Source organism: Sus scrofa, chromosome 7 (genome assembly GCF_000003025.6).
Source record: "Sus scrofa isolate TJ Tabasco breed Duroc chromosome 7, Sscrofa11.1, whole genome shotgun sequence".
NCBI lineage: Eukaryota > Metazoa > Chordata > Mammalia > Artiodactyla > Suidae > Sus > Sus scrofa.
The window spans coordinates 37997860-38025752 of NC_010449.5; the positions used below are offsets into that span (position 1 = coordinate 37997860).

Consider the following 27893-nt stretch of genomic DNA (forward strand, 5'->3'; position numbering starts at 1 on the left):
TTCCCAGGCCAGGGATTGAACCTGGGCCACAGCAGTAATAGTGCTGAATCCTAACCACTAGGCCACCAGGGAACTCTCTAGGTGACTTTATTATTATTATTAAATTTTTTTGGCCATGCCTGCGGCACGGGGAAATTCCCGGACCAGGCATGGAACCCACACCATGGTAGTGACCAGAGCCACAGTAGTGAAAATGCCAGATCCTTTAACCACTAGATCACCAGGGAACTCCCTGATTTTAATTTTTTTTTTTTTTGTCTTTTTAGGGTCACACCCACAGCATATGGAGGTTCCCAGGTTAGGGGTTGAATCGGAGCTGCAGCTGCCTGCCTACACCACAACCACAGCAACGCGGGATCCGAGCCGCATCTGCAACCTACACCACAGCTCACAGCAGCACTGGATCCTTAACCCACTGAGTAAGGCCAGGGATAGAACCTGTGTCCTCATGGATACTAGTCGGATTTATTAACCACTGAGCCACAACTGGAACTCACCTGATTTTAATTTTTCATTTTAAATATCATTGCAGTATTTTCATTTGCTCAGTGGAATAGGTGCCCCTGTTGGTATTACTGGAAGAGACTTCTACTTGTGATTTCAACAGAAGCACACATGCTGACCCTCTGCTTGCTCCTCTGGTTATAGTCTAATCAAATAAGTCAGATTTACATTCAGTAATTATTTGGTAATATCAGCAATCTTCTCTAATAAGCACTGCTACTTTTAATTTTCTTTTTTTCTCAATCAGTGTGGCTAATCTCAGCTTAACAACAGCCCTGGGTTTTCTACACTGTGCATTTGAAAAAAAAAAAAAAAAAAAAAAAAGGAAAGGGATAATCTGCTGTGTACCAGGCACTCAGCAGATACTCATATTTAATTCAATTTTGCCAAAACCTTGTGAAAAGAACTTTGGAGAGAGACAGACCTATAAACACACGCCTGTAGTGAATGCCCAGCTCCACCACTTGCCTGTTAGAGAATCTTCAGCCTGGCCACTTCGTTTTTCTGAGCCTCAATTTCCTAGACTCCAAAAACGGGGTGACAGTACTTGATGTGTGATTATGAGGATTAATTGAGACATCTGTGAACGACTTCAGTCCCAAGCAGGAGTTCAGAGCAGGTACTCAGCTCAGGAACCTAGAGCCTCCTCTGGGGATGCCCTGCAGGAGGGCGTCTTTAGGACCAGCAAGACTCTGGGGACAGGGGAAGGTTCCTGGGGCTCTTGGAAGGACGGAACCCACGTAAGAGCAGGCAAAGAACGCTTCCAGGCCAACCTATGTCCAGGAAGCTGCGAGTGGGCCAGTGGAAGGGTAGCTGTCCCAGCGCCAGGTGGCCCAAGCCAGCCAAGAGCAGCAGGAGAAGGAGGAAGCTGGGGCGCGGGGCCGGTGTTGAGGTGGGTGGTCTTCAGCCTTCTTGTCCTGGGAAGATCTTGAAACTCAAATGAACGAAGGAAGCCAGCGGGCTCTTCCCCATCTGTATTGTGGTAACTGAGCCCCAGCCTACTCCTCCCCAGGCTGGAAGGCGGGAGAGTCGTTAGGGACACCTGCCTCTCTCCCTCCCCCTCCTGGCGGGAACCCACCCACAGCGCGCACCTGGGCAGCCGCTATGCCTGGGAACACGGGGCGCCGGTGGCCCCAGCCTGCCCCGCACTGAAAAAGGGCAGGAGCTCAGTCCTGGCTGCAGGGGGCTCCTCGGGACACCTCAGAGGACGATGACTGTTAAAATAACCATCCAGACGGAAAGGGGTGAGGCCCGCACCAGAATAAAGAAATCAGGGAGCCAGGAAGCAATAAACCTGCCAACGTAAAGAATATTAACGTGTAATAAAGAATGTTTCTCCAAAAAAAGACAGACAGACAGTTTCCCACAAACAGGAGACAGGAAAAATTATTTATGAATAACCCTGGGATAATTGATTAGCTCTGCCAGAAAAAAAAAAAAAATGAAATTTAGATGCACATCTTTTACAATATACCAAGCTTAATTCCTGATAGCAAATCAGGGGCAGGATTAAACTACACACACCCCAAAAGACAATAGAAGTGGGACTGAGGAGTTCCCAGTGTGGCTCAGTGGTAACAAACTCCACTAGTATCCATGAGGATATGGAGTTCGATCCCTGGCTTTGCTCAGTGGGTTAAGGATCCAGTGTTGTGGTGAGCTGTGGTGTAGGTCACAGACACCCTTGGATCTTGTGTGGCTGTGGCTGTGGTGTAGGCCGGCAGCTGTGACTCCGATTCAACTCCTAGCCTGGGAACCTCCATAAGCCGCAAGTGCGGCCCTAAAAAAGACCAAAAAAAAAAAAAAAAAAAAAAAAGTGGGAATGAATGTATGATCCTTTAGAGGGTAGAGGACTGTCTAGGATTAAAAGGGAGAAGATAAATCCCAATAGGGAAGATGATATATTTATTGGTTCCTACAAAACAACTGCAGGTTAAAAAAAAAGTGAGGAGTTCCTGTGTGTCTCAGTGGGTTAAGTGTCCATCGCTGTCTCTGCAGTGGCTTGGGTTGCTGCTGTGGCACAGGTTGCTCCCTGGCCTGGGAACTTCGGCATGGCCACAGGCATGGCCAAAAAAAAGTGAAATTAAAAGCAGTAAATGACTGGAGTTCCTGCTGTGGTGCACTGGGGTAAGAATCCAACTGCAGCAGATCTTGTTGCTGCAGAGGCATAGTTTCCATCCCTGGCCAGCGGGTTAAAGGATACAGCATTGCTGCAGCTGCCACATGGATTCATCCCCTGGCCTGGGAACTTCCATATGCACAGGTGTTGCCATTAAAAAAAAAGTAGTCAATGACAAATACCATATGATATCAATTATATGTGGAATCTAAAATACGACACAATTCTCGTCATGGCACAGCAGAAATGAATCCAACTAGGAACCACGAGGTTGCAGGTTCGATCCCTGGCCTCGTTCATTGGGTTAAGGAGCCAGTGCAGTTGCCGTGAGCTGTGGTGTAGGTCGCAGATGTGGCTTGGATCCTGTGTTGCTGTGGCTGTGGCATAGGCCAGCAGCTGTAGCTCCAATTAGACCCCTAGCCTGGGAACCTCCACATGCCAAGAGTATGGCCCTAAGAAAGCAAACAAACAAATAAACAAACAAACAAAAAACGACACAGGGAACTCCCATCAAGGCTCAGCAGAAATGAACATGACTAGTATCCATGAGGACACAGGTTTGATCCCTGGCCTTGCTCAGGGGGTTAAGGATCCAGTGTTGCCATAAGCTGAGGTGTAGGTTGCAGACGCAGCTCAGATCTGGTGTGGCTGTAGCTGTGGTGTAGGCCAGCAGCTGTAGCTCCAATTCGACCCCTAGCCTGGGGCACTTCCATATGCCACAGTTGTGGCCCTAAAAAGACTAAATAAATAAATAAATATAATACAACACAATGAACATATCTGTGAAATAGAAACAGACTTGCGATTGCCAGGGGGGCGTGGGGGGTGGAGGAGGGAAGGGCTGGGAGTTTGGGGATTAGCAGCTGTAAATGTATTTATAAGATGAATAAACAGCAGAGTCCTTCCGTAGAGCACAGGGCACTGTGTTCAATATCCTGTGATAAACCATAAGGGAAAATAATATGAAAACGAATATATGGGTATAACTGAAACCCATTGCTGTAGAGCCGAAATTAACAGTTTTAGAAATCAACTATATTTCAATAAAATTTTTTACAAATAGGTGGGAGCGGCCGCCAGATGTGCCTATTCTGAGGAGTGGCCAGCGGCTTGATGAAGCATGTCAGGTACACTTACACCTGAGATGGACTATGGAACAGCAAGTACCAGAAGTGGAAGTCCCAAGCCACACATAGAGGGACAGCCTCACCGCGCAACCAGGAGCGTCAGCTGCACCTGAGGCGATCTCTGCAGCAGCAGGTCCCTGTGGTAGGTTTCCAGTGGGAATTGAGAGAGGCATTCCTTATGGAGCCACCAAGGGGTGGTTACAGCAATATTGGAACAGCCAGGTGGCTGATTCCCAGAGAGGGAAAAAATCCCTGACAATGTGACAAAGCTATTATCTGTGAAAAAATATATACAAATAAAAGAAAAAGAAACATACATGACTATATCAGAATTCAAAAAAATATTTTGATTACTAATTTCAATAAAATTGATTTTCATTGAAAAAAAAGTAGTCAATCAATTGGGAAATGGCTCCAGTCAAGTGCATTATACAGAAAGTTGGAATCTTTAATATATAAAAACACTTATGGGATTTCCCGTTGTGGAGCAGCAGAAATGAATCCGAAGAGGAACTATGAGAGTGCCGGTTTGACCCCTGGCCTCGCTCAGTGGGTTAAGGATCTGGCATTGCTGTTGCTGTGAGCTGTGGTGTAGGCCAGCAGCTGTAGCTCCGATTGGACCCCTAGCCTGGGAACTTACATATGCCGCAGGTGCAGCCCTAGAAAAAAGCAAAAAACAAACAAACACACCAAAAAGCTCTTACAAAATTGGCAAGATACTAGGATTATAAGAGGACAATAAACAGGCAACAGAGTGAAGTTTTCGTTTTATTTTTTAAAGAAATGCCAAGTGCTGATGGGGTTGAAGTGGGCCTTTAATAAACTGTGATGGTTTTATACTAGCGTAAATTTGTATAAAAGATGTATTAGGGAGCCTTAAATCACAGAGGCCTGAGATGCGCAACATCACTAAGCATTTGGAATCTGACTAGGAACTATGCCATTGCCGGTTTGGCCCCTGGCCACACTCAGTAGGTTAAGGATCTGGTGTTGCTCTAAGCTGTGGTGTAGGCCAGCAGCTGTAGCTCCAATTGGACCCCTAGCCTGGGAACTTCCATATGCTGCAGGTGCAGCCCTAGAAAAAAGCAAAAAACAAATTAAAGCCACCTTGAAATAACACTTCACACCCATTACAATGGCTGCTATCAAAATTAATTTTACCAGAGTTCCCATTGTAACTCAGAGTGGGTTATGAACCTGACTAGTATCCATGAGGACGCAGGTTTGATCCCTGACCTTGCTCAGTGGGATAAGGATCTGGCGTTGCCTCAAGCTGCAGCATAGGTTGCAGATACGGCTCAGATCTGGCATTGCTGTGGCTCTGACCTAGGCCAGTAGCTGCAGCTCCGATTTGACCCCTAGCCTGGACCTTCCATAAGCCTCAGGTGCGACCCTAAAAATGGAAAAGAGAAAAGAAACAAATTAAATTAACCATATGATCCAGAAATTCCACTTCTGGGAATTGGAAAAGAACTCAAAGTAGGATTTTGAAGAGAGATTTGTACACACATGTTCATCATAGTTAAAACATGGAGGAGGAATTCTTGCTTTTGCAGAGCATGTTAAGGATCCGGCATTGCCGCAGCTGTGGCATAGGTCAGAGCTTCAGTCTGGATTCTATCCCTTGGCCCTGGAATTTCCATGCGCTGTCAATGCAGCCAAAAAAAAAAATTTTTTTTTAATTAAAAAACAAACAAAACAGGGAGTTCCCATTGTGGCTCAGTGGTTAACGAATCCAACTAGGAACCACGAGGTTGCAGGTTCGATCCCTGGCCTTGCTCAGTGGATTAAGGATCCAGCATTGCCGTGAGCTGTGGTGTAGGTTGCAGACGCGGCTCAGATCCCACGTTGCTGTGGCTCTGGCGTAGGCCGGCGGCAAAAGCTCCGATTTGACCCCTAGCCTGGGAACCTCCATGTGCCGCAGGAGTGGCCCAAGAAAAGGCAAAAAGAGAAAAAAAACAAACAAACATGGAGGAGTTCTCCTGTGGCACAGCAGGTTAAGGATCTAGCATTGTCACTTCAGCAGCTTGGGTCACTGGTATGGTATGGGTTTGACCCCTGACCTGGGAACTTCCACATGCTGCAGGTATGGCCAAAAAAAAGATTGAGTGTATATTATTCATTTGATTGTATATTCTGTTTGTTTAAACTTTCTGTGTATGTAATTATGTTTTAAAATTTTTTTTGTCTTTTTTTGTCTTGAATCGGAGCTGTAGCTGCCAGTCTACCCCAGAGCCACAGAAATGCTGGATCCTTAACCCACTGAGCAAGGCCACATCCTCATGGATACTAGTTGGGTTTGTTACCACTAAGCCACAACAGGAACTCTCTCTTACTATGTACAGAGAATAATACTAGACCCTTTTCATGCATAATCTTGTTTAAACATCAGAGGACCCCTTGAAGGTACTATCATTTCAATTGCATGGATGACGAAGCTGAGGATTATAGAAGGGAGTGACTTGGTGGAAGTCAAGAACTCCTGATTGATATAATCAGGATTGAAAGCAAGGTACTCTAGCTTCGCAGCCCACGCTCTGAACCAAACTCTTATTTTATATCTCATGTCATCGAACATGCTTTCGACACCATGATTTTTAAAAGTTGCTGCATAATATTCACAAATATAATACACCAAATATTAGCTCATTTAACCCTTCTAACATTGAAAAATTAGATTGTTTCCAATATCTCTTGGTTTTTTATTTGTTTTATGTATTTATATTTTTATTTTACTTTATTTTATTTTTGCTTTTTAGTGCTGAACCCAAAGCATATGGAGGTTCGCAGGCTAGGGGTCTCCTCCGAGCTACAGCTGCCAGCCTACACCACAGCCACAGCTACGCCAGATCCCTTAACCCACTGAGTGAGGCCAGGGATCAAAAGCACATCTTCATGGACACCAGTTGGATTCATTACTGCTCAGCCACAATGGGAACTCCTTGGCTTTTATTTTTATTTTTTTGCTTTTTAGGGCTGCACCCGTGACATATGGGAGTTCCCAAGTTAGTGGTTGAATCGGAGCGACAGCTGCCGGCCTACACCACAGACACAATGACACCGGATCCTAGCCCCATCCGCAACCTACACCACAGCTCATGGCAATGCCAGATCCTTAACCCACTGAGCGAGGGATCGAACCTGCATCCTCACAGATTTGTTTCCACTGCACCACAACGAGATCTCTAGTCCTTGGTTTTTTAATATAATACTTCAAAGAATATTTTTTTGGTGCATAGATCTTTGTCGTATAGTGGCTGAATCTGTTATTATTCCATTAGTATATATGCCTAGATGTGAAATTTCAAGGTCAAAATGATGGCTACAGCTAAATTTAGTGCCATCATTGAAAATGGCATTTATAAAAAGTTTATAAAAAAGGTTTGATGCGATGGGGCAGGGAGTATACGTAAAATCTCTGAACCTTCTGGTCAGTTTTGCTATAAACTTGAAACTGCTCTAAAAAATAAACCTAGGGAGTTCTCCAGTGGCTCTATGGGTTAAGGGTCTGGCATTGCCACTCCTATGGCTCTGGTTACTGCTGTGCCACAGGCTCGATCCCTGGCCCAGGAACTTTCACATGCTGTGAGTGTGGCCAAAAATAAATAAATAAAATAAATTCTATTTAAAAGGGTTGTGACTACATGGAAATAAGTTTATTGGGCTTTTTGGATATAGTAAGACCAGCCATCAGAAAACAGTTCAAGCCCTGTCTCTGCCACTTGCCATCTGGATGGCCTTGGGCAAGTCACTCAGTCTCTCAGAGGCTCAGTTGCCTCACCTTGAACAGGCGGTTGGGTGGATGGAATTAAGTCCTCTGGTCATGCTAAGTGAAGTTGGTCAGACAGTGAGCCACCAAAGTCATATGCTATCATATGCTTTCATTTCTTTTTAAAAAAAAATAGAAATAAAATATGCCCTTTTATGGAATTCCTGTCGTGGCTCAGCAGTTAACAAACCCGACTAGCATCTGTGAGAACAGGTTCAATCCCTGGCCTTGCTCAGTGGGTTAAGGATCTGGCGTTGCCGTGAACTGTGGTGTGGGTCGCAGATGCGGCTCAGATCCTGTGTTGCTGTGACTGTGGTGTAGGCTGGTGGCTATAGCTCCGTTTGGACCCCTAAACTGGGAACCTCCATATGCCACGTGTGTGGCCCTAAAAGACAAAAAGACAAAAAAATAAAATAAATAAAATATGCCCTTTTAATCCTAAAAAAAATAAAAATTTAAAAAGTGCTCTGCCTCCTGTAGAAGCAGGGGCAGTGCCTAGGAAAGGGCTTTGCACACTGTGAAGGGCTCTGCAGAGGGGGTGTGAGCCTTGGGCTCCTAGCGTGGGAGGGGCACTGAGTCCCCTGGCCCTGTGAGAGAATGCTGGGTTTGGGGGTCAGGGTGGGGTGGGAGGGGCCCCTCACCCTGGGAAACGGCTCAGTGGTGGAGCAGCTGAGACGCAGCTGGGCCTGTGGCCTGCGAGGCAGGCTTGCGGCTGCCTCCTCCCCCAGCCCACCCCCCACCCCCAGGCCTGCAGCTGGGTCCTGCCTCCTCTCGGGTGGGCCATGGCCAGGACTTGGCTGCTGCTTCTCCTGGCCCTCGAGTGTCCAGCCCTGCCCACAGGTGAGCACCTTCCTTGCATCCCAGTGTCCCAGGTCCAAGTCAGCTGAAGCCCACTCCCTCACTCTGGGTTTCTCTGGGTGCGGGTGGGGTGCAGGGAGGCAGGGCAGAGGTTTGTGGGGGTTCCTGAGGAGGGTCTCACTGGAAGCCTATCATCCCCTTTCCCATCTTATTCTACCCCCCAGCTGCCTTGCTCTGGGCCCCCACGTCCTGCTCTCCTGGAGTCCACGGTGTTGGTAGGGAGGGCGGTCATCTGCTGGAGGTGTAAAGAAACAAGAGCAAGTTGGACAGGTGTCCGTGATGGCTGGGGGTGGGGGTGGGGGTAGCCAGGCTGTGTTATGCTTTATGGGGTGATGGGACTCCAGCAGCATGGTGAGATCGTTCCCCACCCACCTCAGTACCGCTTCCTGTCCAGACTCCTGCCTTCAGGGTTCAGAGTGTCTCAGGTTCACTCCCAGTTCCCCTCACCTAATGGCTCTAGTCCTCCAAAGATTCAGGCTGGAGATAAAGGACTCGAATTTTGAGAATCTCAGCTTCATCTAGAAACATGTGCATGTTTGCACGCACGTGGCGGGGGACGGTTCTTGACCTTTGAGATGGGGCATCTCCTCCTTCTAAAGCTGGCCCGCCTGGGTGTCACCAGCTCTCCCTCACTAGGAAGATAATCCACACCCGTGTGGAGTGGGGAGAGCTCTTAGTGGAAGTCTGAGCTCTGGGAAAGAAGCTGCCAGAGTGAGAAGGAGCAATCCTGGGAGGCTTCATGGAGGAGGCAGACTCTGAACCACCTTGGGGAGTATCTCTCTCGCTACAGCTGAAAAGGCTCAGGAGGTTAAGGGTCCTGGAGCTCACTCCCAGCCTTCTCTCCTCCCTTTGTTTGTGATGCCTTATTAATATTAGTATTGATGATGCTAATACTTATCTGACAAAGTATTTTATATTCATAATCTTTATTCTTCACAGTGTTTTATCTGGGCTGGTGTTATTAACCCCATTATATTGATGGGACAATTGAGACTCCTCAGTAAGTTAAGTGGTTGAGTCAGGAGTCAAACTGACTTGGTCTGAGGCTATATCCCAAGCTTGGTCCACTGTGTCACGTAGCAAAATCTTAGCCAACCTTCCAAGTGGGCTGGTCTGTGGGGTTTGGAGTCATGCAGATCTGAGTTCAAATCCTGAGTAGGCTGCTTACTATCCACCTGCTTCTAGATCAGTTATTTGACCTCCAAGAAATCTTTTGTGAATACCCTCTAACTCTGAGTCTCCACAGGATTCCCCCGCATCTGTCCCTGAACCCTGGGGCATTTCTTTAGCCTGGCTGCACTAACCTCATGGTGTGAATGTATAGGTTTTAACCTTTGAGATTTTATTTATATGAAAAGATATCCAGGAGTTCCCCGGTGGTCTGGCAGTTAAGTCTTCAGCATTGTCACTGCTGTGGCTCTAGTTTGATCCCTGGCCCAGGAAATTTTGTGTCCTGTGGGTGCAGCCAAAAAAAAAAAAAAAAAAAAAAGACATTCAAAGACTCAAAAATAACATTTTGTAATATATTGAATCAGTCATTTTTACTGAAAAGAGTAAGATTGTGGAAAATAGGACTATTCTGAAAAATATGACAAATGTTTACAGTATCCATATAACTTATTTTTTAATTATAAAATAATACAGACATATATGTTAAATGTGTGAACTGCATGGTATGTAAATTAAATCTAAACAAAGCTATTAAAAAAATTATAGACTTAGAGAAAAGAACTGAGAATAATACCACAAATGTCCATGCATACTCCACCTAGATTAGTGAATAGTTAAAATTTTGACATATTTGAATCAGATTTGGGGTTTTTTTGTTTGTTTGTTTGTTTTTGTCTTTTGTCTTTTTAGGGCCACACCTGTGGCATATGGGAGTTCCCAGGCTAGGGGTCAAATCAGAGCTACAGCCGCCAGCCCTATGCCACAGCCACAGCCACAGCAACACTAGATCCAAGCTGCGTCTGCAACCTACACCCCAGCTCATGGCAACACTGGATCCTTAACCCACTGAGCAGGGCCAGGTATCGAACCCATGTCCTCATGGATACTAGTCGGGTTCATTAACCACTGAGCTAAAACAGGAACTCCCCGGATGTTTTGCTTTTTTTTTTTAAGAAAGAAACATTTACAGATATATTTGCGGCCCCTTTTGATCTCATTCCAGATCCTCTTTCCTCCCCTTCCTCTCCGGAGGTAACCTCTCTCCTGAGGCTGGCACAACAAGGTACCGTAAGTATTCGTTTGCATGTGCTCTTTCTCATGGGGCTGAGATCATTGAGAGCAGGGACGATATTTGAATTAACGTTGTATCCCCAGGGCCTGGCACAGAAAGGTTCAGATATGATAGGTAGGTGATGGAAGGACTGATGAATGGATGGAAGGATGTATAAATGGATGGATGGATGGAAAGTAGAGGACAGATGTAGGGAAGAGGGATGTAGGGAAGATGGTTGAATAGATGGGTGAATGAAAGGATAGAGGGACGGAATCTGGCATTGCTGTGAGTTGCGGTGTGGGTCACAGACGCGGCTCTGATCCTGTGTTGCTGTGGCTGTAGTGTAGGGCGGCAGCTATAGCTCCGATTTGACCCCTAGCCTGGGAACCTCCATGTGCCACAAGTGAGGCCCTAAAATAAAATAAAATTAAATTAAAAAATTTAAAAAGCACAAAAAGAAAGGATAGAGGGATGGCAGTCGGTTAAATGGATAAAAGCAAGGAGAGAGGGATGGATGAGTGGGTAGGACAAATGGGTAGAAGGATAGATGGAAAGATAAAAACCCAGATAGAAGGATAGACACCTACTATAGGATGCTGGCCTGAGAATTCGGACCTAGCTACCCCCTCACAGGTGCGTGCTCTCTTGCAGGTGTAGGCAGCACACCCTTTCCCTCTCTGGCCCCGCCAATCACACTGTTGGTGGAGGGGAAGCAGCAGACGCTGGTGGTCTGCCTGGTCCTGGATGTTGCACCCCCCGGCCTTGAGAGTACCATCTGGTTCTCAGCTGGCAACGGCAGCTTCCTGGATGCCTTCACCTATGGCCCTTCCCCAGCAGCAGATGGCTCCTGGACTAGCGTGGCTCAGCTTTCTGTGCCCTCTGAGGAGCTGGCAGCCTGGGAGACCTTGGTCTGCCACACGGGGCCTGGACCTGGGAACCCCAGCCAGAGCACACAGCCCCTGCAGCTGTCAGGTGGGGATGGAGCCTGGGCCCATGTGGATGCTCCCTGCCCATTTCACACACCTTGGAACCAGGATATGGTGGGAGGGAGGGCAGACTCCAGGCCATGGGGGCATGAAGGGTGTCCAAGTGCCATCCTTCTAGGTGAGGTGATGCCTGGCCTCAGAGCAGGGTGGCCTCAGGGCCCTGAGTCCTGGGATTTGCAACTGGGATGTGTCATTCAAGTCCAGGCTCTGATGCAAGGCTTCAAGAGGTAACAAGTATCCTTCCTCCCAGGGTTAATATTTCTCTTTATATACCCGGGGGTTAATCTCTCTGTAATCACCCTAAATACGACACCTTACCTTTTAGAACTGAACAATAATTTAAAAGTAATTGCTGGAGTTCCAATTACTGTCTGTAATTGGATCGATGGTATTTCTGCAGCACCAGGACCCAGGTTCAAAACCCTGCCAGCACAGTGGGTTAAAGGATCAGGTGGTGTACGTTGTCACAACTGCATCTGGGATGATTCCTGGCCCAGAAACTCCATATGGAGTTCCCGTCGTGGCACAGTGGTTAACGAATCTGACTAGGAACCATGAGGTTGTGGGTTCGGTCCCTGCCCTTGCTCAGTGGGTTAACGATCGGGCGTTGCCGTGAGCTGTGGTGTAGGTTGCAGATGCGGCTCGAATCCCGCGTTGCTGTGGCTCTGGCATAGGCTGGTGGCTACAGCTCCGATTCAACCCCTAGCCTGGGAACCTCCATATGCCGCGGGAGTGGCCCAAGAAATAGCAAAAAAAAAAAAAAAAAAAAAAAAAAAAAAAAGACAAAAAAAAAGAAACTCCATATGCCGCAAGGTGGCCACAAAACAAAACAAAACAAAAAGTAATTGCTATCACTTACTTATTGAATGTTTACACTGTGCCAGGCACTATTGTAAACACATTTATGAAGCAGGTCCTTATTCTCCTCATTTCACAGGCTCAGAGAGGTTAACTAATACGTCCAAAGCCACCTATTATTATTATTGACTAGAGAGATGGCTTACTTCCTCTGATTGGATTATGTTAGTTTTGTCATCTTCCAAAAAGGGAACGTTTACTGACTAAATGTTCTGATTTCCAAAAAGGCTCCCAAGAAATCGACTCCTTGTCTAAAAGTGCTAAGGCCTCCCCAGGGTGCCAGCCTCCTCCAGGGGCACAGGGCAGAGGAGAGCAACCAGGAGAGAGGGAAATCTGGGCCCCTCAGAGGACTTGCCCAGATGGGCTCAGGGTTCCCGCTGCTGCTTCATTTTCCATTTATCCAACACACCATGAACACCTGCCCTGAGCAGGGCGGGGGCATAGCACTGGGGCGGAGGGCACAGCCCATCCTGAAGACTCATTCTGCTCTCCTTGGCTGGCAGGCAAGCCTTCCTCAGCCAGGACCTGCCTACGGGAACCTCTCAGGGGTAAGTACCTGGGACCAGGACCTCAGGCCCTACTGGGCTCTGGTCCTATACATCCCCTCTGGGGTTGGTGGGGGGGTCCCCTGAATAGGCTGCCTTGCTGGGTTGGGGCACTGGCTAGCCACATGGGTACAGATCTCTGGCCCCAGCCTAATTCCTGGTCACCAATGGAGAAGAGCACATGAGCGTTCGCAGAAGTGTGCTGGAAGCTCTCCTTGGCCAGACCAGAAGAGTGGTCTCCGCATCAAAGCCTTGGGAGACTGGGGGGTGGAAAGGCATGGTACCTCCGGACCAAATAGAGAAAATTGAGCTGGTGACTCTCCACTGCAGCAGATGCCAATTCCTGCCTTGCCTTCATCCCTTTGGCCGTTGGGGAATAAAATTAAATGATGCCTCAGTGGGTTAAGAACTAGACTAGCGTCCATGAGAGTGCAGGTTCGATCCCTAGCCTTGCTCAGTGGGTTAGGGATCCAGCATTGCCTCAAGCTGCAGAGCATGGGTCCCAGATGTGGCTTGGATCTGGCGTAGCTGTGGCTGCGGCATACCCTAGCCCAGGAACTTCATATGCCACACGTGCGGCCCTGAAAAGGGGAGGGACTTAAATGAAGACTAGAAAGATGTTTATTATTATCAGCAGTCAGAGCTGAGGTAGGACACCAGATTCTCTGGATTCCCCCGTGGGAGGGGCTGAGCGCCAGCCTACAGACGGCTCACCCGCTCCTTCTCTCGGGCAGGGACGCGGGGCCAGGAGCTCCGGCTGGAGGCGCTGCGGTTGCTGCTCTTCAAGTTGCTGCTGCTGGACGTGCTCCTGACCTGCAGCCGCCTCCGCGCCCCGCCCGCCGCGCGGGAGGATCCGACCCAGGCGCTTGGTCCTGGGGACCCCGCTCCCCGCGTCCCGCGCCGCCCCACCGGCGGACCGCCTTCTCCTCCTGCAGCCTCTGCCGGGACGATCGCCCGCAGCCCCCACCGACTGGATTCGCCGCAGTGATGGTGGGACCCCAGGCCGAGGGCTCAGCCTGTCCGCCCCGCCGGCACTGCAGCCCTAGGATGGCCGTGCAGTTCCCACCCGCGGTCCGGGTCAGGATCCCGGGAGTCCAGCCTTGGGGGAGGGGCCGCGGGTGCTCAGGGCCTGGCGCTCGCGACCTGCCCTCTGTATTCCAGCCTCAAGCCGGGGAGCATTTGTCTGCGATCTACCTCCTCCAGCTGACTGGAGCTTCCTGAAGAAAAAGGCTTTGTCCCTCCCAGCAGACTGGAAGCCCCTTGAGGGTGGTGCTTGACTCAGGCCTTGGGACATTTGAGATGCAGATAACTGAGAACAATTAAAGGAAAACTTATAAGACCAAAGCAAATGAAAAATCTATTAATTCATGTTTGCTCTGGGAGGAGGGAACTTGGCAGACTTGGAGGAGGAGGTCTGGGAAGGCTTCCTGAGGGTGAGAGCCTGGGAACTGCAGGGAGGGGCGGGGGTTGGGGAGGATGCTGTCCCACCTCAGTCTCCTTTCTCCATCACCAGGCAGGGCGCCAGGCCCCCTCTCTGTCTCCTCACTCCTACCCAACCTCTCTGAGGGGTCAGGGTGAGAAGCCCAGGAACCCAGGGGTGTTGGGCCTGATGTAAAGTCTTGCCCAGACTCGACAGAAAAGAACAGGGCCAGGATCCCAGAGTAACAGGATCCTATCCAATGCCAAGGATACAGATAATAATTGCAGACTTATACTCTATTCATCAGTTAAGGGTCATTATTCATTTGACAAATATTCACTGAGCATCAACTCTGAGCCAGGCACTAAAGAGACTTTTGTTTTATTTCTTAAAGAGGGTTCTTGCACTGATAGTATAGAATATGAGGCTCAATCTGGCATTGCTGCAGCTGTGGCACAGGCCACAACAGGTTCGATCTGTGGTCAGGAAACTTCCATGTGTTGCAGGTGTGGCAAAAAAAAAAAAAAAAAAAAAAAAATGAGGCTCCCACAATAGAGTGTAACCAGTGTGTTCCCTGCTCACCCAGCTCTTGCAGGAAATCCAGCCTTTCCCAGGGCTTCTTCTCCAGTAATCACCCCCAAGAATCTCTGGGAGCTTTCATGTGAATCCAGATGCCCCCTGGGCAGCATAGGACAGTTTTTGAATTAACGGCCCTACTTTAGTCTTCCTCTCCTCATGGCGGCAGTTGGGAACGATGTCCTAATGCCCCCCCCAATGCACACACACATGATATCACTGACACTCCCAGCTTCCCCGAGCCTCAGTGCCCTCGTAGCTGCTGGTCCATGAAAACCCTCCCGTTATCTTCCACTGCTGATCTCTCATCAGCTTGTAAGGAGATTCTCCGGCCCTTTTTTTGGGTTCTTCAAGGAGAGAGAGGGCACTTCTTCTTGGGATGAATCTGTCCACCATCCCCACAGGGCCTGCTCCTTCCCTAACACAGACAGAGGAAGGGCTAGGCTGTGGGGAAGGGGCATGTCCACCCAAACCCCAGACTTTCTCCAACCACTGTGCCTTCCCGGCTCTTAGCCCAGATGCTGAGCCCAGGGCTCCTGCCAAACTAATTTGTGCCTCAATTAATATCTTCTCAGAGTCCTGTTTGTTTATTCTGGAAGCAGGTGTCCCTTACCTTCAGGGCTCCTCCCCAAGTTGCCCCCATTCCCCTAATCCTGGCCTGCCCCAGACTCAGCAGGAATGCCCACTATGGATGGCTTAACATTATTTCCCAGGAGGGTTCCTGGCCAGACTCTGAGCCTTCCTAAGTCTTAGGAAGCCTAGAGAGGATGGAGGACCTCAGGAGGGTGTCCTGATCCTCTGCGTCCTGATCTATTGTGGAATTCTACACATCACAGCTCCTACCTATCCAGAGGGCCTTATCACCCACACAACTGTTTTGAGCAAGAAGCTAAAATCAGGAAACAACAAGTCAATGGGCTGAGTACCAGTCCTTTCAAGTCTTTATAAAATAGCATAAATATCCAACCTCCAGGAAGGAAACTTGAAGTGCTGGGGAACAGGGGCTTATGGACAAAAATGGAATTTGCAGACAACCTGCAAGAGAAGCAGATTTGGGCTGTTATAGAACACTGAGCAGGGGCAGCCAGAAGCAGCCCCAAAGACCCAGAGTCCTGCTCTTGATGGCACAGGAGAAGGGGGTTTCATTGAGCAATTGCGGTACCAGGCGTCCTGGTGCAGGGGAGGTGGAAGGGAAATACAACTGTTCATTAGTCCTTCTGGGAGCTCAGAATCCAAAGAAATAAATAATAGGGCAGAAAATCAGGAGAGGTTATACACTAAAAAGAAAATCAATGCATAAACTTTTTACAATCTGCTCCATAAGCTTTAATTCTATTAACCTGTTCAAGCTTCCCAGAGAACAAAGCTCGAACAGCAGCTAGGAGGATCACTGTGTCATAACACAGACAAAAGCTGAGGCTCTGAGTGACTTGTTCTAGTTCTCCCTGGGACAAATCTAGAGTTACTGGGCACTAAGAAAGCTGCTTGAAGACTGGGGACTGAATCGTCCTGGTCTCATCCACAGCATCTACTAGAGTGACTGGCAATTACCATCACCACTACCACTACCACAGCAAAATTAAAAAGCAGGTGCTCAGTAAGGGCTGGCTGCATTATAACCGTGGTGGGGCGGGGAGTGACGCGCAAGGAGGCGGAGAAGGCAGTGAAGACACCTTCCAGGACCAGAGCCTTCTTCCCTCTCCCGCAGCCCTAGTCCTCCTGTCCCTCCCAGAGCCTCTGTTAAGGGGTGGGAAAAGATGTTGCCATAGGTCACTGAGGACACTATCCGCTATTTCATTGGCGGAGGTCGAAAAAAGATCGTCCTCCCATTCGCTAGAAGACAAACCCCAAAAAGTCCATTGGCTGCGTAGACCGCAGGCCCCGGTCGGCTCTGGGGGCCGGCCGAGACGGCCAGAGGAGGGAGCTGCCTGGGGGGGCGGGGAGGGGGGTGCTCGCCGTTTTCCTGGTTACGCCGAGGCACGTGTGCAGTCCCGGAAGCGGCTCCGGGAAGCTGCCCAGCGCGCGCAGCGGGAGGAGGTGCAGCCCGGTCCGCTCAGGTCGGGTCCGGCTGGGCCATGGAACCATTACCTGAGCCCACGTCCCGGCCTCGGCTCCGGCCTCGGCCCCGCTGTCTTCTGCTTCTTCCCCTGCTACTGTTGCTGCTGCTGCTACTGCCCGCCCCGGAGCTGGGCCCGAGGGAGGCCCGAGCAGAGGAGACAGACTGGGTTCGACTGCCAAGCAAATGCGAAGGTGAGGGGGCGGGGCCCGCGGGGAGTATCCAGCTGGGGGGGCGGGGCTTGCGGAGAAGGTCCTGGGCTCTGGAGCGAGTCTCCAGTGCAAGAACCTGATGTGTGTCTGGCACTGTGCTGAGCTCTGGGGACAGAGAGGCGGGCGAGAGATCAGATCTTGGTGCACCTGGAGCTCAGAAATCGGTGAAAACAAGCAGTTATAATCGGGTTAGTAAATGCCCTGATGGAGGAGGCACAGGACTTTGGCGGCTGGGTGAGGAGCAGCTAATCTAGACTAGAAATGGGGGGAAAGGCTTCGTCAGGAAGCCCCGAATGATTAGGAGTTAGCCGGGTGAGAAGTGAAGAGAGGGTCCCACTCAGGAAACCACAGATGCAGGGTCTTGCAAGCAAAGGACAAGTTTGAGGAACTGAAAAGATCCGTATGACTAGTCTTGGGGAGGAAAGAGCTTGAGACGCCCCCTCTGTGCCCTCATCGCAAGCTTTGTGTCATTGGCCGTCTCCCCGACTTGCTGTCAGCTCCTGCCGGGGCAGGGACCTCTCTCAGATACCTGTTCACACAGTGCCTGGTAGGCATCCAATAAATGTATTTGGAATAAGTATGAATAAACAGGGGTGGGGGTACTGTGGGTGTAGGTGCAGGAAGGAGGAGGGTCTGAAGCCTGGGGGAACTTAGGGAGGAAGATTTTAGGAATATGGAAAAAGTATGACTCCCAAAGACAGAGGGGTGAAGGTGTGGCACTTGAGAGAGACAGCAAAGAGCGTCAGCACACAATCCAGGACTGTGAAGGGTCTACCTTCCCCCCACCCCTCCATTTCTCAGTTTACTCCTCAGACCTTTACAGATACTCCTTCCATCTCCCTCCACCAACTCCAGCCCCCGCACCCCTGAACGTCGGCTGTAAATGTTTTGCATCTTAATTCAAAGCCTGCAGCCAGCCAGATGTTCCCTAAGCACTCGAATGGGGGTGGTTTGAAAGGCATAATGCTTTCATTGGAGAGATGAAAGGTGAGATGCTTCAGAGATGAGCTGAGCTCACTGGTAGTCTTCCCAGTGTGGGTTCTAGCCTGTACTTTCTCCCTCACTCCCTTAAATAGACAGTCAGAGGGTTATGGTGCCTTCCTTTCACTCTTCCTGTAGCTATAACCAGTGTCTTTGGGGATTTCACTTCCCCTTCTTATTTTCTATCTTATACTGATAGCACAGAGCTCTTACTGCTTCTCATTTTCATACATAGCAGAGGAAGCTCACATTTCTTTTCCTTAGGAGACTCATAGAAGCATAGAGTTGGCAAAGATCTTTTTTTTTTTTTTTTTTGTCATTTTTAGGGCTGCACCTGCGGCATATGGAAGTTGCCAGGCTAGGGGTCCAATCAGAGCTGATGCCACCCAACTACGCCACAGCCACAGCAACGCCAGAGCCAAGCCTCATCTGCCACCTATACCACAGCTCATGGCAATGCCAGATCCCTAACCCACTGAGAGGGGCCAAGGATTGAACCCATATCCTCATGGATACTAGTCGGGTTCATTAACTGCTGAGTCACGAGGGAAACTCCGTCAAAGATCTTTAGATCATTGTAGTCTGAGCTGATTTTGTAGGTAATTGATAAAGAATCGTTTAAAAGGGATTTTCAAGTCACAGGATGGCTTGGCAAACTCCAACCCTTAGGCTCATCTTAATAGTGTATATTTACTTTATTTATCACTGTTTCACCTTTGTTATTAAATGCTGACTGTCTGGCCCACAAAGCTTGCCTCCTGGCTCAGGAGCCTGAGTGGAAGAGGCCTTGGCAAAGAGAAAGGAGGACCGGCCCAGAAAAAAGCAGGTGGTTGATCCATGAGGATCCATGAGGATCCATGAGGATCTGGGGTCTGTGCCATGAGTCTCCTCCAAGTCTGGTTCTGGGTGGGTTCTGCAGAGGGGGTCTTGAAGAGGTAAGATTTGCAAGAGTTGGGAAGCAAGGTTGTGGTTGTGGATATAAGAGAGATGGGTTGGTGGGTTCCAACCCCGCCCCCTGCTTGGAATACTACATATTGAGGGCGTGGGAGGAGGGGCCCAGGAGCCAGAAGAATGATGAGCTTGCACAAAGTACAGGACAGAGGAGAGGAGGGAGCCTAGATGGTCCTGGTTGGAGAGCCAGGGAGGTGAGACACCCCCACTTCATTGCAGACTCTGAGATCACTGGCTTACATTATGGAATTTTCGTATGTTCCAAGTTCTCCAAGCCATCTCTTATGCTGGCATGTTATAAAACTTCACCAAGCAAGCCTGCAGGGCATATATTGGTTTTGGTGGTAGGTCAGTTTTCTGCCCAACTCTGCTTTTGCTGTTATAACAACACTGATGGCATTTAGCTTGCAGACCACATGCCATTCGGAGATATCAGAAGCTGCCTGACCACAAGCACAGCCTCTCTGAGCAATAGTTAGCAAGTACCCAACACATACAAAGTCCCAGACTAGAGGAATAGAGAAAAAAATCCAGTTTGTGATCCTCACTTTGGCATTTAATTGGAGAGACACGCAAGATGACCCAGCCCTTAGTGAGAGCTTGTATCCTATAGAGTCTCTGAATTAAATCAAGAGTGAGTGGGATTCATCCGGAAGGGCTTCCTGGAGGAGGAGGCTTTTCAGGTGTGGCTGGGAGCATGGGCAGACAACCCCCCAAAACCCCTAGAGGGCATCAGGCACTTTGCTAAGGCCTTAGGTACTATGCACTTGCCCTGGTAGCACTCCTTATGTAACATTAATTGTTTACACTTCTTTCTGCTCCATTAGACTGAGTATCTGGAAGGGAGGGACCTTGTTTTTAGCTCTCTATGCCCAGGCAGTGCCTGACACATAGGAATTGCCTAATAACTGTTTGAGGAAGGGTATGAGGAAATGAGAGAATGAATGTACAAAAACAGTGGAAACAGGCCTCTGGGGGGGATGGAGCAAATTAACTTGGTAGGAATAGAGAGCTGGTGTTGGAACAACATATGAAATCAAGTAATAAAACAGCCATAAAAGACATTTGGGGAACAATTGGAGAAATCTGAATATGGACTGAACGTTAGATGATATTAGAATTACTGTTAATTTTCCTGAGAGTATTGCAAACATTTTACGGTTGTGTAGGTAAAGGTCCTGGTTCTCAGGAGATGCAGGATGACTTGTTTAGGATGGAAGATCATGATGTCTGCAACTTACTTTCAGAATCGTTGCCAAAACTGTGTATATTGTTGCAATCCATTAGTATCACATTGTTTTCTATGATGTATTTGGAGGGAAAGTGCAGTAAATCACTAACAGCTATTGACTATGAATGGAAGATATATTGTTAGTCATTGTATTCTTTCAGCTTTTATACATGTTTGAAATGTTTTAACATAAATATGTGATTGTGGGGGAGGGGGGGCACCCGAAGGAGCTGGGAGAAATGAAGTCAGTGGGATAAGGGCCAAGAATGGACGTGGGCAGGGGATCGCGGAGCCCACTTTCCCGCAGTGACCTCCACTTGATGGTCCAGTGCTAACTCCTTCTCTGCCCTCGGCACTGATTCGACCCAGTGTGGGAGAGGTGTGCGCTTGGGTCTGTTTCTCTGGGAGCCGGCTCCCATCAAAGACTCGGGTGCACTGAGTAGGCTCTGCCATGTCTCCCTCCCCCAGTGTGTAAATATGTCGCCGTGGAGCTGAAGTCAGCCTTTGAGGAAACTGGCAAGACCAAGGAGGTGATTGACACAGGCTATGGCATCTTGGACCGGAAAGCCTCTGGAGTCAAATACACCAAGTCGTAAGTGAAGGAGTGTGGGCACACTGGACTGGCCTGCTTTGTTCTTTGCGGTTCCTTGAGCGGCTTGAAGTTCCCTCTTCCCTTCCAGTGAGGCAGGCCCACCAAAGAGAGGCAGCTCTAACTGAGACCCAAGTTTGTCCCCCAACTGGTTCTACCCTCAACTCTCTGTGTGCCCTTCATAAATCCCTGAACTCCTCTGGGCTTCAGATTCCTCACCTGTAAGAGCAGCCTGATGGGGAGTCCCATTAGTGGCTCAGCAGAAATGAACCTGACTATGACTCATGAGGATGAGGGTTCGATCCCTCGCCTTGCTCAGTGGGTTAGGGATCCGGTGTTGCCTTGAGCTGTGGTATAGGTCACGGATGCGGCTTGGATCTGGTGTGGCTGTGGCTGTGGCTGTGGCTGGCAGCTACAGCTCCAATTGGACCCCTAGCCTGTGAACTTCCATATACTCCAGGTGCAGCCCAGAAAAGCAAAAAAAAAAAAAAAAAAAAGGGTGTTGGATCTTATCAGTGATTCCCAGACTCTTGGATTTCATGAACAAGTTTTTAAAAACATAGGATTAAAAACATAGGATTACCAACATTTAAATTTTGCCAGGTATAGGAGTTCCCGTCGTGGCGCAGTGGTTAACAAATCCGACTAGGAACCATGAGGTTGCGGGTTCGGTCCCTGCCCTTGCTCAGTGGGTTAACGATCCGGTGTTGCCGTGAGCTGTGGTGTAGGTTGCAGACGCGGCTCGGATCCCGCGTTGCTGTGGCTCTGGCGTAGGCCGGTGGCTACAGCTCCGATTAGACCCCTAGCCTGGGAACCTCCATATGCCGCGGGAGCGGCCCAAGAAATAGCAACAACAACAACAACAAAGACAAAAAGAAAGACAAAAAAAATAAATAAATAAATTTTGCCAGGTGTAAACATTAAAAACAAACCAAAAATCACTTCTATCAACTATGGTCAGCCTCTCAAAATGAAAATATTTTCACATCAAATTTTAATACATTTTGCTTTACAAAAAAAAAATACTGGGAGTTCCCTGGTGGCTCAGCAGATTAAGGATCCAATATAGTCACTGCAGTGGTTGGGGTCACTGCTATGATAAAGTTTCGATCACTGGCCCTGGAACTTTCACATGCTGTGGGCATGGCCAAAAAAAAAAAAAAAAAAAAAAAAAAAAAAAAAAAAAAATCTGCTAGATCATTTACCTTTATTAAAAAGAAAAAAAAAGGAGTTTCCGTCGTGGCCCAGTGGAAACAAACCTGACTAGTAACCATAAGGATGTAGGTTCGGTCCCTGGCCTTACTCAGTGGGTTAAGGATCTGGCATTGCCATGAGCTGTGGTGTAGGTTGCAGACGCGGCTCGGATCCCGTATTGCTGTGGCTGTGGTGTAGGCCAGCAGCTGCAGCTCTGATTGAACTCCTAGCCTGGGAACATCCATATGCCTCAGGTGTAGCCCTAAAAAGAAAAAGAAAAAAAAAAAAAAAAAAAAAAAAAAAACTTCCTTCCCATAGAGCTGTTAAAATTGTGTCTCTCTGGTCTGTGTTCCAGCATCTCAGAGCCCCCAGACCAGATGACCCATCTTCCTTGCAGCTCTGACTTCCCGTTGGTGAGATGTGCAGGTGTTGGGGTAGCAGGGCTGGAGGGATGGACCACTTACCCACTGGGGCAAGGAGGGGAACTCAGGCACTCTCGTGCTGCTGTCTCCACAGGGACTTACGGCTAATTGAAGTCACTGAGACCATCTGCAAGCGGCTCCTGGACTATAGCCTGCACAAGGAGAGGACCGGCAGCAACCGGTTTGCCAAGGTTGGGCTTGTGCTCACCCGTTCATTCCCACCAGGGCCAGGCTCTAAGGGTGTCTGTTGGTCTTGGCACCATTGGAAGATCGTGCCCTGGGAACTTCTCTCCTCGGCCTCTCCCTGTTCTTCATCTATTGCTGTCTGCACCCCTCCCCTCCTGAGTGGCCTGACCTCTCAGTAGCAGTGGGCGCACTCCTGATGGCCTGCCCTTGGGGGTCCTACCTCAGCCTCAGACAGAAATGCTCCCGGGTGGCAGCTCCCTTAGGGGCCTAAGCACATGTGCAGGGAGGACTCGGGATGTGCAGAACTGTGGAGGTTTAGAGGAGATGTCAGAAGACTCCTGGACTTGGGGCGGAACTGCCCTGTCCCTCCTCTGGGCCTACAAGGCCCCCACCTGGACCTTCATCAAGGGGCCTTTGTAACATTTCTTGCACTTCCTGTGTACGTGAATGTTTCTCTCCCTGGAGGATGAGCTTTCTTGCAACAAGGCCCATATTTCTCTGTCTCTGCATCGTCCGTGCCTGGTAAGAGAGTTGTCACCCACGTTTCTCCACCAAAGTAGTCCCATAGTGCTACCCTTCTAGCAAAGGGGATCTGTCAGGGGAGTTCCCGTTGTGGCACAGCAGAAACGAACCTGACTAGCATCCGTGAGGATGCAGGTTCCATCCCCAGCCTCACTTAGTGGGTCAGAGATCCAGCATTGCCCTGAGCTGTGGTGTAGGTCGCAGATGCAGATCAGATCTGGCGTTGCTGTGGCTGTGGTGTAGGCTGGCAGCTGCAGCTCTGATTCAGCCTCTAGCCTGGGAACTTCCATATGCCATGGGTGCCACCCAAAAAAGACAAAAAGAGAAAAGTTGGGGTGAAAGGATATATTTGTGTATGTATTTGCTTGTATTTGCATGCATTATTTCTGGAAAGATAGGGAAAATAGGTAGTTTGTTTCCTGGGAGAAGACCTAGGTGGGTGGCAGAAATATTTTTGATAGAACCAAGAATCCTCCCTCCATCAAGGAAGGACACAAGCCATAGGGAGAACCCGAAGCAGAGGATGGACATGGGGGAGCGAGTGTGCCTGGCCACAGTGAGGGAAAAGAGCCAAGACCAACTTATTTCTGGGGAAAGGGGTATTCGCTCAAAGGGCCCGAGGGCAATAGCAGACCCTCTGAAAGGAGGAGGTGCAGGGAAGCAGGACAGGTGCACATGTGGAGGGGTTGTAGGCCGCAGGCCTCAAAGGGGAGGGGACAGTGAGGTCAAGCGTGAGGAGCCCTCGGGGGTCTCCGCCTCCAGCTGAGTGCTTGGTCCTCCAGCACTCCTGGGAGGGGAGGGGGCAGCTAGAAGAAGGGTCTCTCACGCCCCGTCGCCTCTTCCAGGGCATGTCAGAGACCTTTGAGACGCTGCACAACCTGGTGCACAAAGGGGTCAAAGTGGTGATGGACATCCCCTACGAGCTATGGAACGAGACCTCTGCGGAGGTGGCCGACCTCAAGAAGCAGGTACGGGAGTTCCCGTCGTGGCGCGGTGGTTAACAAATCCGACTAGGAACCATGAGGTTGCGGGTTCAATCTCTGGCCTCGCTCAATGGGTTAAGGATCTGGCGTTGCCGTGAGCTGTGGTGTAGGTTGCAAATGTGGCTTGGATCCCACGTTGCTGTGGCTCTGGCATAGGCTGGTGGCTACAGCTCTGATTAGACCCCTAGCCTGGTAATCTCCATATGCCGTGGGAGTGGCCCTAGAAGAGGCAAAAAGACAAAAAAAAAAAAAAAAAAAAAAGAAAAAAGAAGCAGGTACAGACCCCTTGGCCCTCAGAGGCGGCTGTGACCCACGGGGCGGGGGCGGCGGGGTGGTCCTCAGGGAAGGCCACCAGGAGCTGAAGGACTGTGTCAAGCCACTTCACCTCTCTGGCTTCAGCCGCCTCAGGAGAGTCACGGCCTGTCCGACGATGGCTTAGGCGGCTTGGCGGGGCTCCCCTGGGAAAAGCCGATGCCGAGCGTTGCCGACATGAGGTGTTGTGGTTAACAGTGCGACGTGCTGGTAGAGGAGTTCGAGGAAGTGATCGAGGACTGGTACAGGAACCACCAGGAGGAGGACCTGACTCAGTTCCTCTGCGCCAACCACGTTCTGAAGGGCAAGGACACCAGTGAGTCTGAGGGCGGGTCAGCCAGATTGTATCATGAGGTGGGTAGGGACAGGATGGGAAATGGAGGGTTAGGTTTAGGGGTTAGGGTTAGGGTTCCCGTTGTGGCTCAGTGGGTTAAGAACCTGACTAGTATCCATGAGGATGTGGGTTCGATCCCTGGCCTTGCTCAGTGGGTTAAGGATCTGGTGTTGCTGTGGCTGTGGTGTAGACCAGCAGCTGCAGCTCAGATTCAACCCCTGGCCTGGGAACTTCCATATGCTGCAGGTGCAGCCCTAAAAGGAGGGGGAGCACCCAAGCATCTCTGTTCTCAGGGAGCCTGGTGGGTCTGGGTGGGGTGTGGGCAGAGTAACGGGCCTCAGATGCTCACAGGTAGTCCTGGGGGCCACAGTGAGGATGAGCTCAGGACCAGTTCCAGTTGACCCTCCCCTGCGCCCCCCCTACACCGCCCCCCCACCTTCCACCCCAGCAGCTCCATACCCAGCAAACCTGGCTGTTGAGAGTGTCTCTCCTCTTACCCTAGGCTGCCTGGCAGAACAGTGGTCTGGCAAGAAGGGGGACACAGCAGCCCTGGGGGGAAAGAAATCCAAGAAGAAGAGCAGCAGGGCCAAGGCATCGGGCGGTGGCAGCAAACAGAGGAAGGAGCTGGGTGGCATCGAGGGAGACCCCAGTCCTGAGGAGGATGAGGGCATCCAGAAGGCCTCCCCCCTCACACACAGCCCCCCTGATGAGCTCTGAGCCTCACCCGGCAGCTCCTGCTCACCCAGACCCCAGTCCTGGGAGCTGAAGGGTCTGGACCCCGGTTCCCGCAGACGAAGTGGCGCCGGACTTCAGGCCACTGCCCGGACTGTGCCTCCTTCTGCTGAGGAGCAACTCCCACCCTGGAAGGACTCACATCAGCTGTGCTTGGCCCCGGCCGGGCTGAGCCTTCCTCTCCCAACACAGGCTTCAGGTGGGCCCTGGCATCTCAGGGCTGCCCAGAACCCCGGCGTGAACTCTGCCAGGCAGGCGGCCAGCTGAGCCAGGGGACTGGGGCCTCCGGAGCCCTCGCCCCTCATGCCTTCCCACCTGGGAAGCAAGACTGAGGCCCCGCTCCTCTCTCTGCCTCCCCCTCCTGTGGACACGTTATGCTCTGCCCAGCCCTCCCCAGGGCTCACAGAGTAAACACCTTTTGGCCTTTTTCGCTTGGATTTGTGTCCCCTTCAGCCCCTCAGAGGGGCCCAGAGCCCCCTGTCACTCTTCCTGGACCCTCACCTTCCAGCCTTGGGGGCTGAGGATGGGAGGCTGTTCCCATCCTCCATGACAGAGGCCAAACCTGCCGACTTGTGGGGACCAGCAAGCGCAAGGAGGGCCCCAGGGGTTTGGGGGGAAGCGTGGGCATTGGGTGTGCAGGGGGGCCGGGCACAGTGCTCTGGTCTCCACGAGCCACACACCCAGGCCAGGAGGGGCCTCCCTTGGGCCCTGGCACCTGGCTGCCCTCGTCCCCTCCCCCTCCCGCCTCTCTTCTCTCCCCCAAGGCCTTCCTGTTTGTTGTGTAAAAGGTACAGCAGTGACCCCACCAGCTCCCATCCCTCGTCACCACCTCTGGCCCTGCCTGTTGGTCTTGAACCTTGTTCCCTGATGACCACACCAGATCACTCAGTGCTTCCTAGCTCTTGTGCCCGGAGGGACGGACACTTCAGTTCCCGCACAGCACAGCACAACACAGTACAGCGGCTGGTGACACCATGTTCTCTGGGAGCTGGGGAGGAGCAGGAGGGCTGGCCTTTGAGGAGGAGGGGGCGAGGCTCAGGCCCCTCCCTGTCTGTCCTGAGGGCAGAGATCAGGCGGTCAATAGCAGCAGTGAGGCCAGGCAGGGAGTCAGTGCTTTAACCCTTGCAGTGCACTCAGGTGGGTGTCCATGTGGTAGAAGAGGCAACTGAGGCTCAGGGGCGCCCAAAGTCCTCCTGTGCGCAGTGGCACAGCTGCACTGAGACTCTGGCTTTGAGACCCCAGTCCACTGTGTTCCTGCTACCCCAGAACAGCAGGGCCCCTTCACCCAACACCTGGCACTGGCTGCGTGATTCGTATTGAACTGGTTTGGTTTCTTACCCTTAACCCACCCCCACCAACAGGTCCATTTTTAAAAGGAAAAGAGGAAAGTTCCTCTCATAGCTCAGCAGTAACGAACCCAACTAGTATCCATGAGGATGCAGGTTTGATCCCTGGCCTCGCTCAATGGGTTAAGGATCCCGTGTTGCTGCGGCTGTGGTGTAGGACGGCAGCTGCAGCTCCTATTCAACCCCTAGCCTGGGGAAACGTCCATATGCTGGGGGTGCGGCCCTAAAAAGCAGAATAAATGAATCAATAAATAAAAGGAAAATAGGATGCAGGTGCCACTTCTTTGAAGGAGAGAAAGGCAGAAGGTCCTGCCCACGCTGTGCCCCACCAGGTCCCCACGCACCCAGGCTCCCAGGCTCCCTCTCTGGCTGGGCCAGTGGGTAGGAGGGGTCACTGCTGAGGGGCCCCAGGCCCCAGCTTCCAGCATAGAGCCTCTGGGATCCCCTCAACTTGGGCTCAACCCTTCTTTCACCCTTTCCCACCTCCACCCCCAGGTTGGAGGCACCAAGGCTATAGAGAGCAGAACAAAGTGGAAGTTGCTGCTCTGGCCTGTGAAGCTTAGAACAGTCCCTTAGATGATGATACTTTGTGGTCTGGCCCCCAGCCCCCCATCTCTGTAGCTCTGACATTGCCTCCTGTTGATGGGGCTGTGGGCAGAGATTTCAGTCTAGACTCAGGCCCATCCTGGCCTTTGTTCTGGGCATAGGGGATGACTGGGGTAGGGTCAGGCATTGGAACCCAGGGCTGGGGAACCATGTGCAGCCCCTTGGACCGTCTAGGATTTGGCAGCCAGTCTCTGACTCCCATCCTGTTACTACCCACAGCAGTAAAGTGCCTGGCTTATATCTGTCCTCA

The 27893-nt window shown here is 50.5% G+C and overlaps 2 protein-coding genes and 1 non-coding gene across 7 annotated transcripts; 2 read left to right on the top strand and 1 right to left on the bottom strand.

Moving 5' to 3' along the window:
• On the bottom strand, positions 1-72 carry TRNAN-AUU. Its single transcript has one exon. It is a non-coding gene; the product is annotated as a tRNA-Asn (tRNA).
• Positions 8215-14334, top strand: PTCRA (pre T-cell antigen receptor alpha). 2 transcript variants are annotated; one of them, NM_001257090.1, is given in 5 exon segments: positions 8215-8359; positions 10551-10610; positions 11253-11573; positions 12949-12993; positions 13725-14334. In NM_001257090.1, coding segments are annotated over 5 exon segments (738 nt in total). In that variant the 5' UTR covers positions 8215-8301; the 3' UTR covers positions 13979-14334.
• On the top strand, positions 16907-27893 carry CNPY3 (canopy FGF signaling regulator 3). Of its 4 annotated transcripts, none has more exons than XR_002345539.1 (7): positions 16907-17236; positions 20886-21009; positions 22556-22613; positions 22717-22813; positions 24176-24298; positions 24824-24941; positions 25462-27893. XR_002345539.1 is itself a non-coding variant. In XM_021097866.1 (7 exons), exons 1-7 carry the CDS (start codon positions 17062-17064, stop codon positions 25674-25676), a joined length of 960 nt encoding a protein of 319 aa, XP_020953525.1. In that variant the 5' UTR covers positions 16919-17061; the 3' UTR covers positions 25677-27893. The 4 variants fall into 4 exon arrangements, 3 of the variants coding, with proteins under 3 accessions (XP_020953525.1, NP_001103898.1, XP_020953524.1); XM_021097866.1 differs by having other exon boundaries at positions 16919-17236; positions 22556-22596; positions 22650-22813; NM_001110428.1 differs by lacking the exon at positions 22556-22613 and having other exon boundaries at positions 16935-17236; positions 25462-27305.

What these genes read in the sequence shown, in the direction of transcription:
- CNPY3 (XM_021097866.1), top strand. Translation starts at nt 17,062, where the DNA reads ATGGAACCATTACCTGAGCCCACGTCCCGGCCTCGGCTCCGGCCTCGG. An exon ending in TGGCCGACCTCAAGAAGCAG is followed by an intron (nt 24,299 to 24,823) that starts GTACGGGAGTTC and finishes TGTGGTTAACAG; the next exon opens with TGCGACGTGCTGGTAGAGGA. An exon ending in TCTGAAGGGCAAGGACACCA is followed by an intron (nt 24,942 to 25,461) that starts GTGAGTCTGAGG and finishes CTCTTACCCTAG; the next exon opens with GCTGCCTGGCAGAACAGTGG.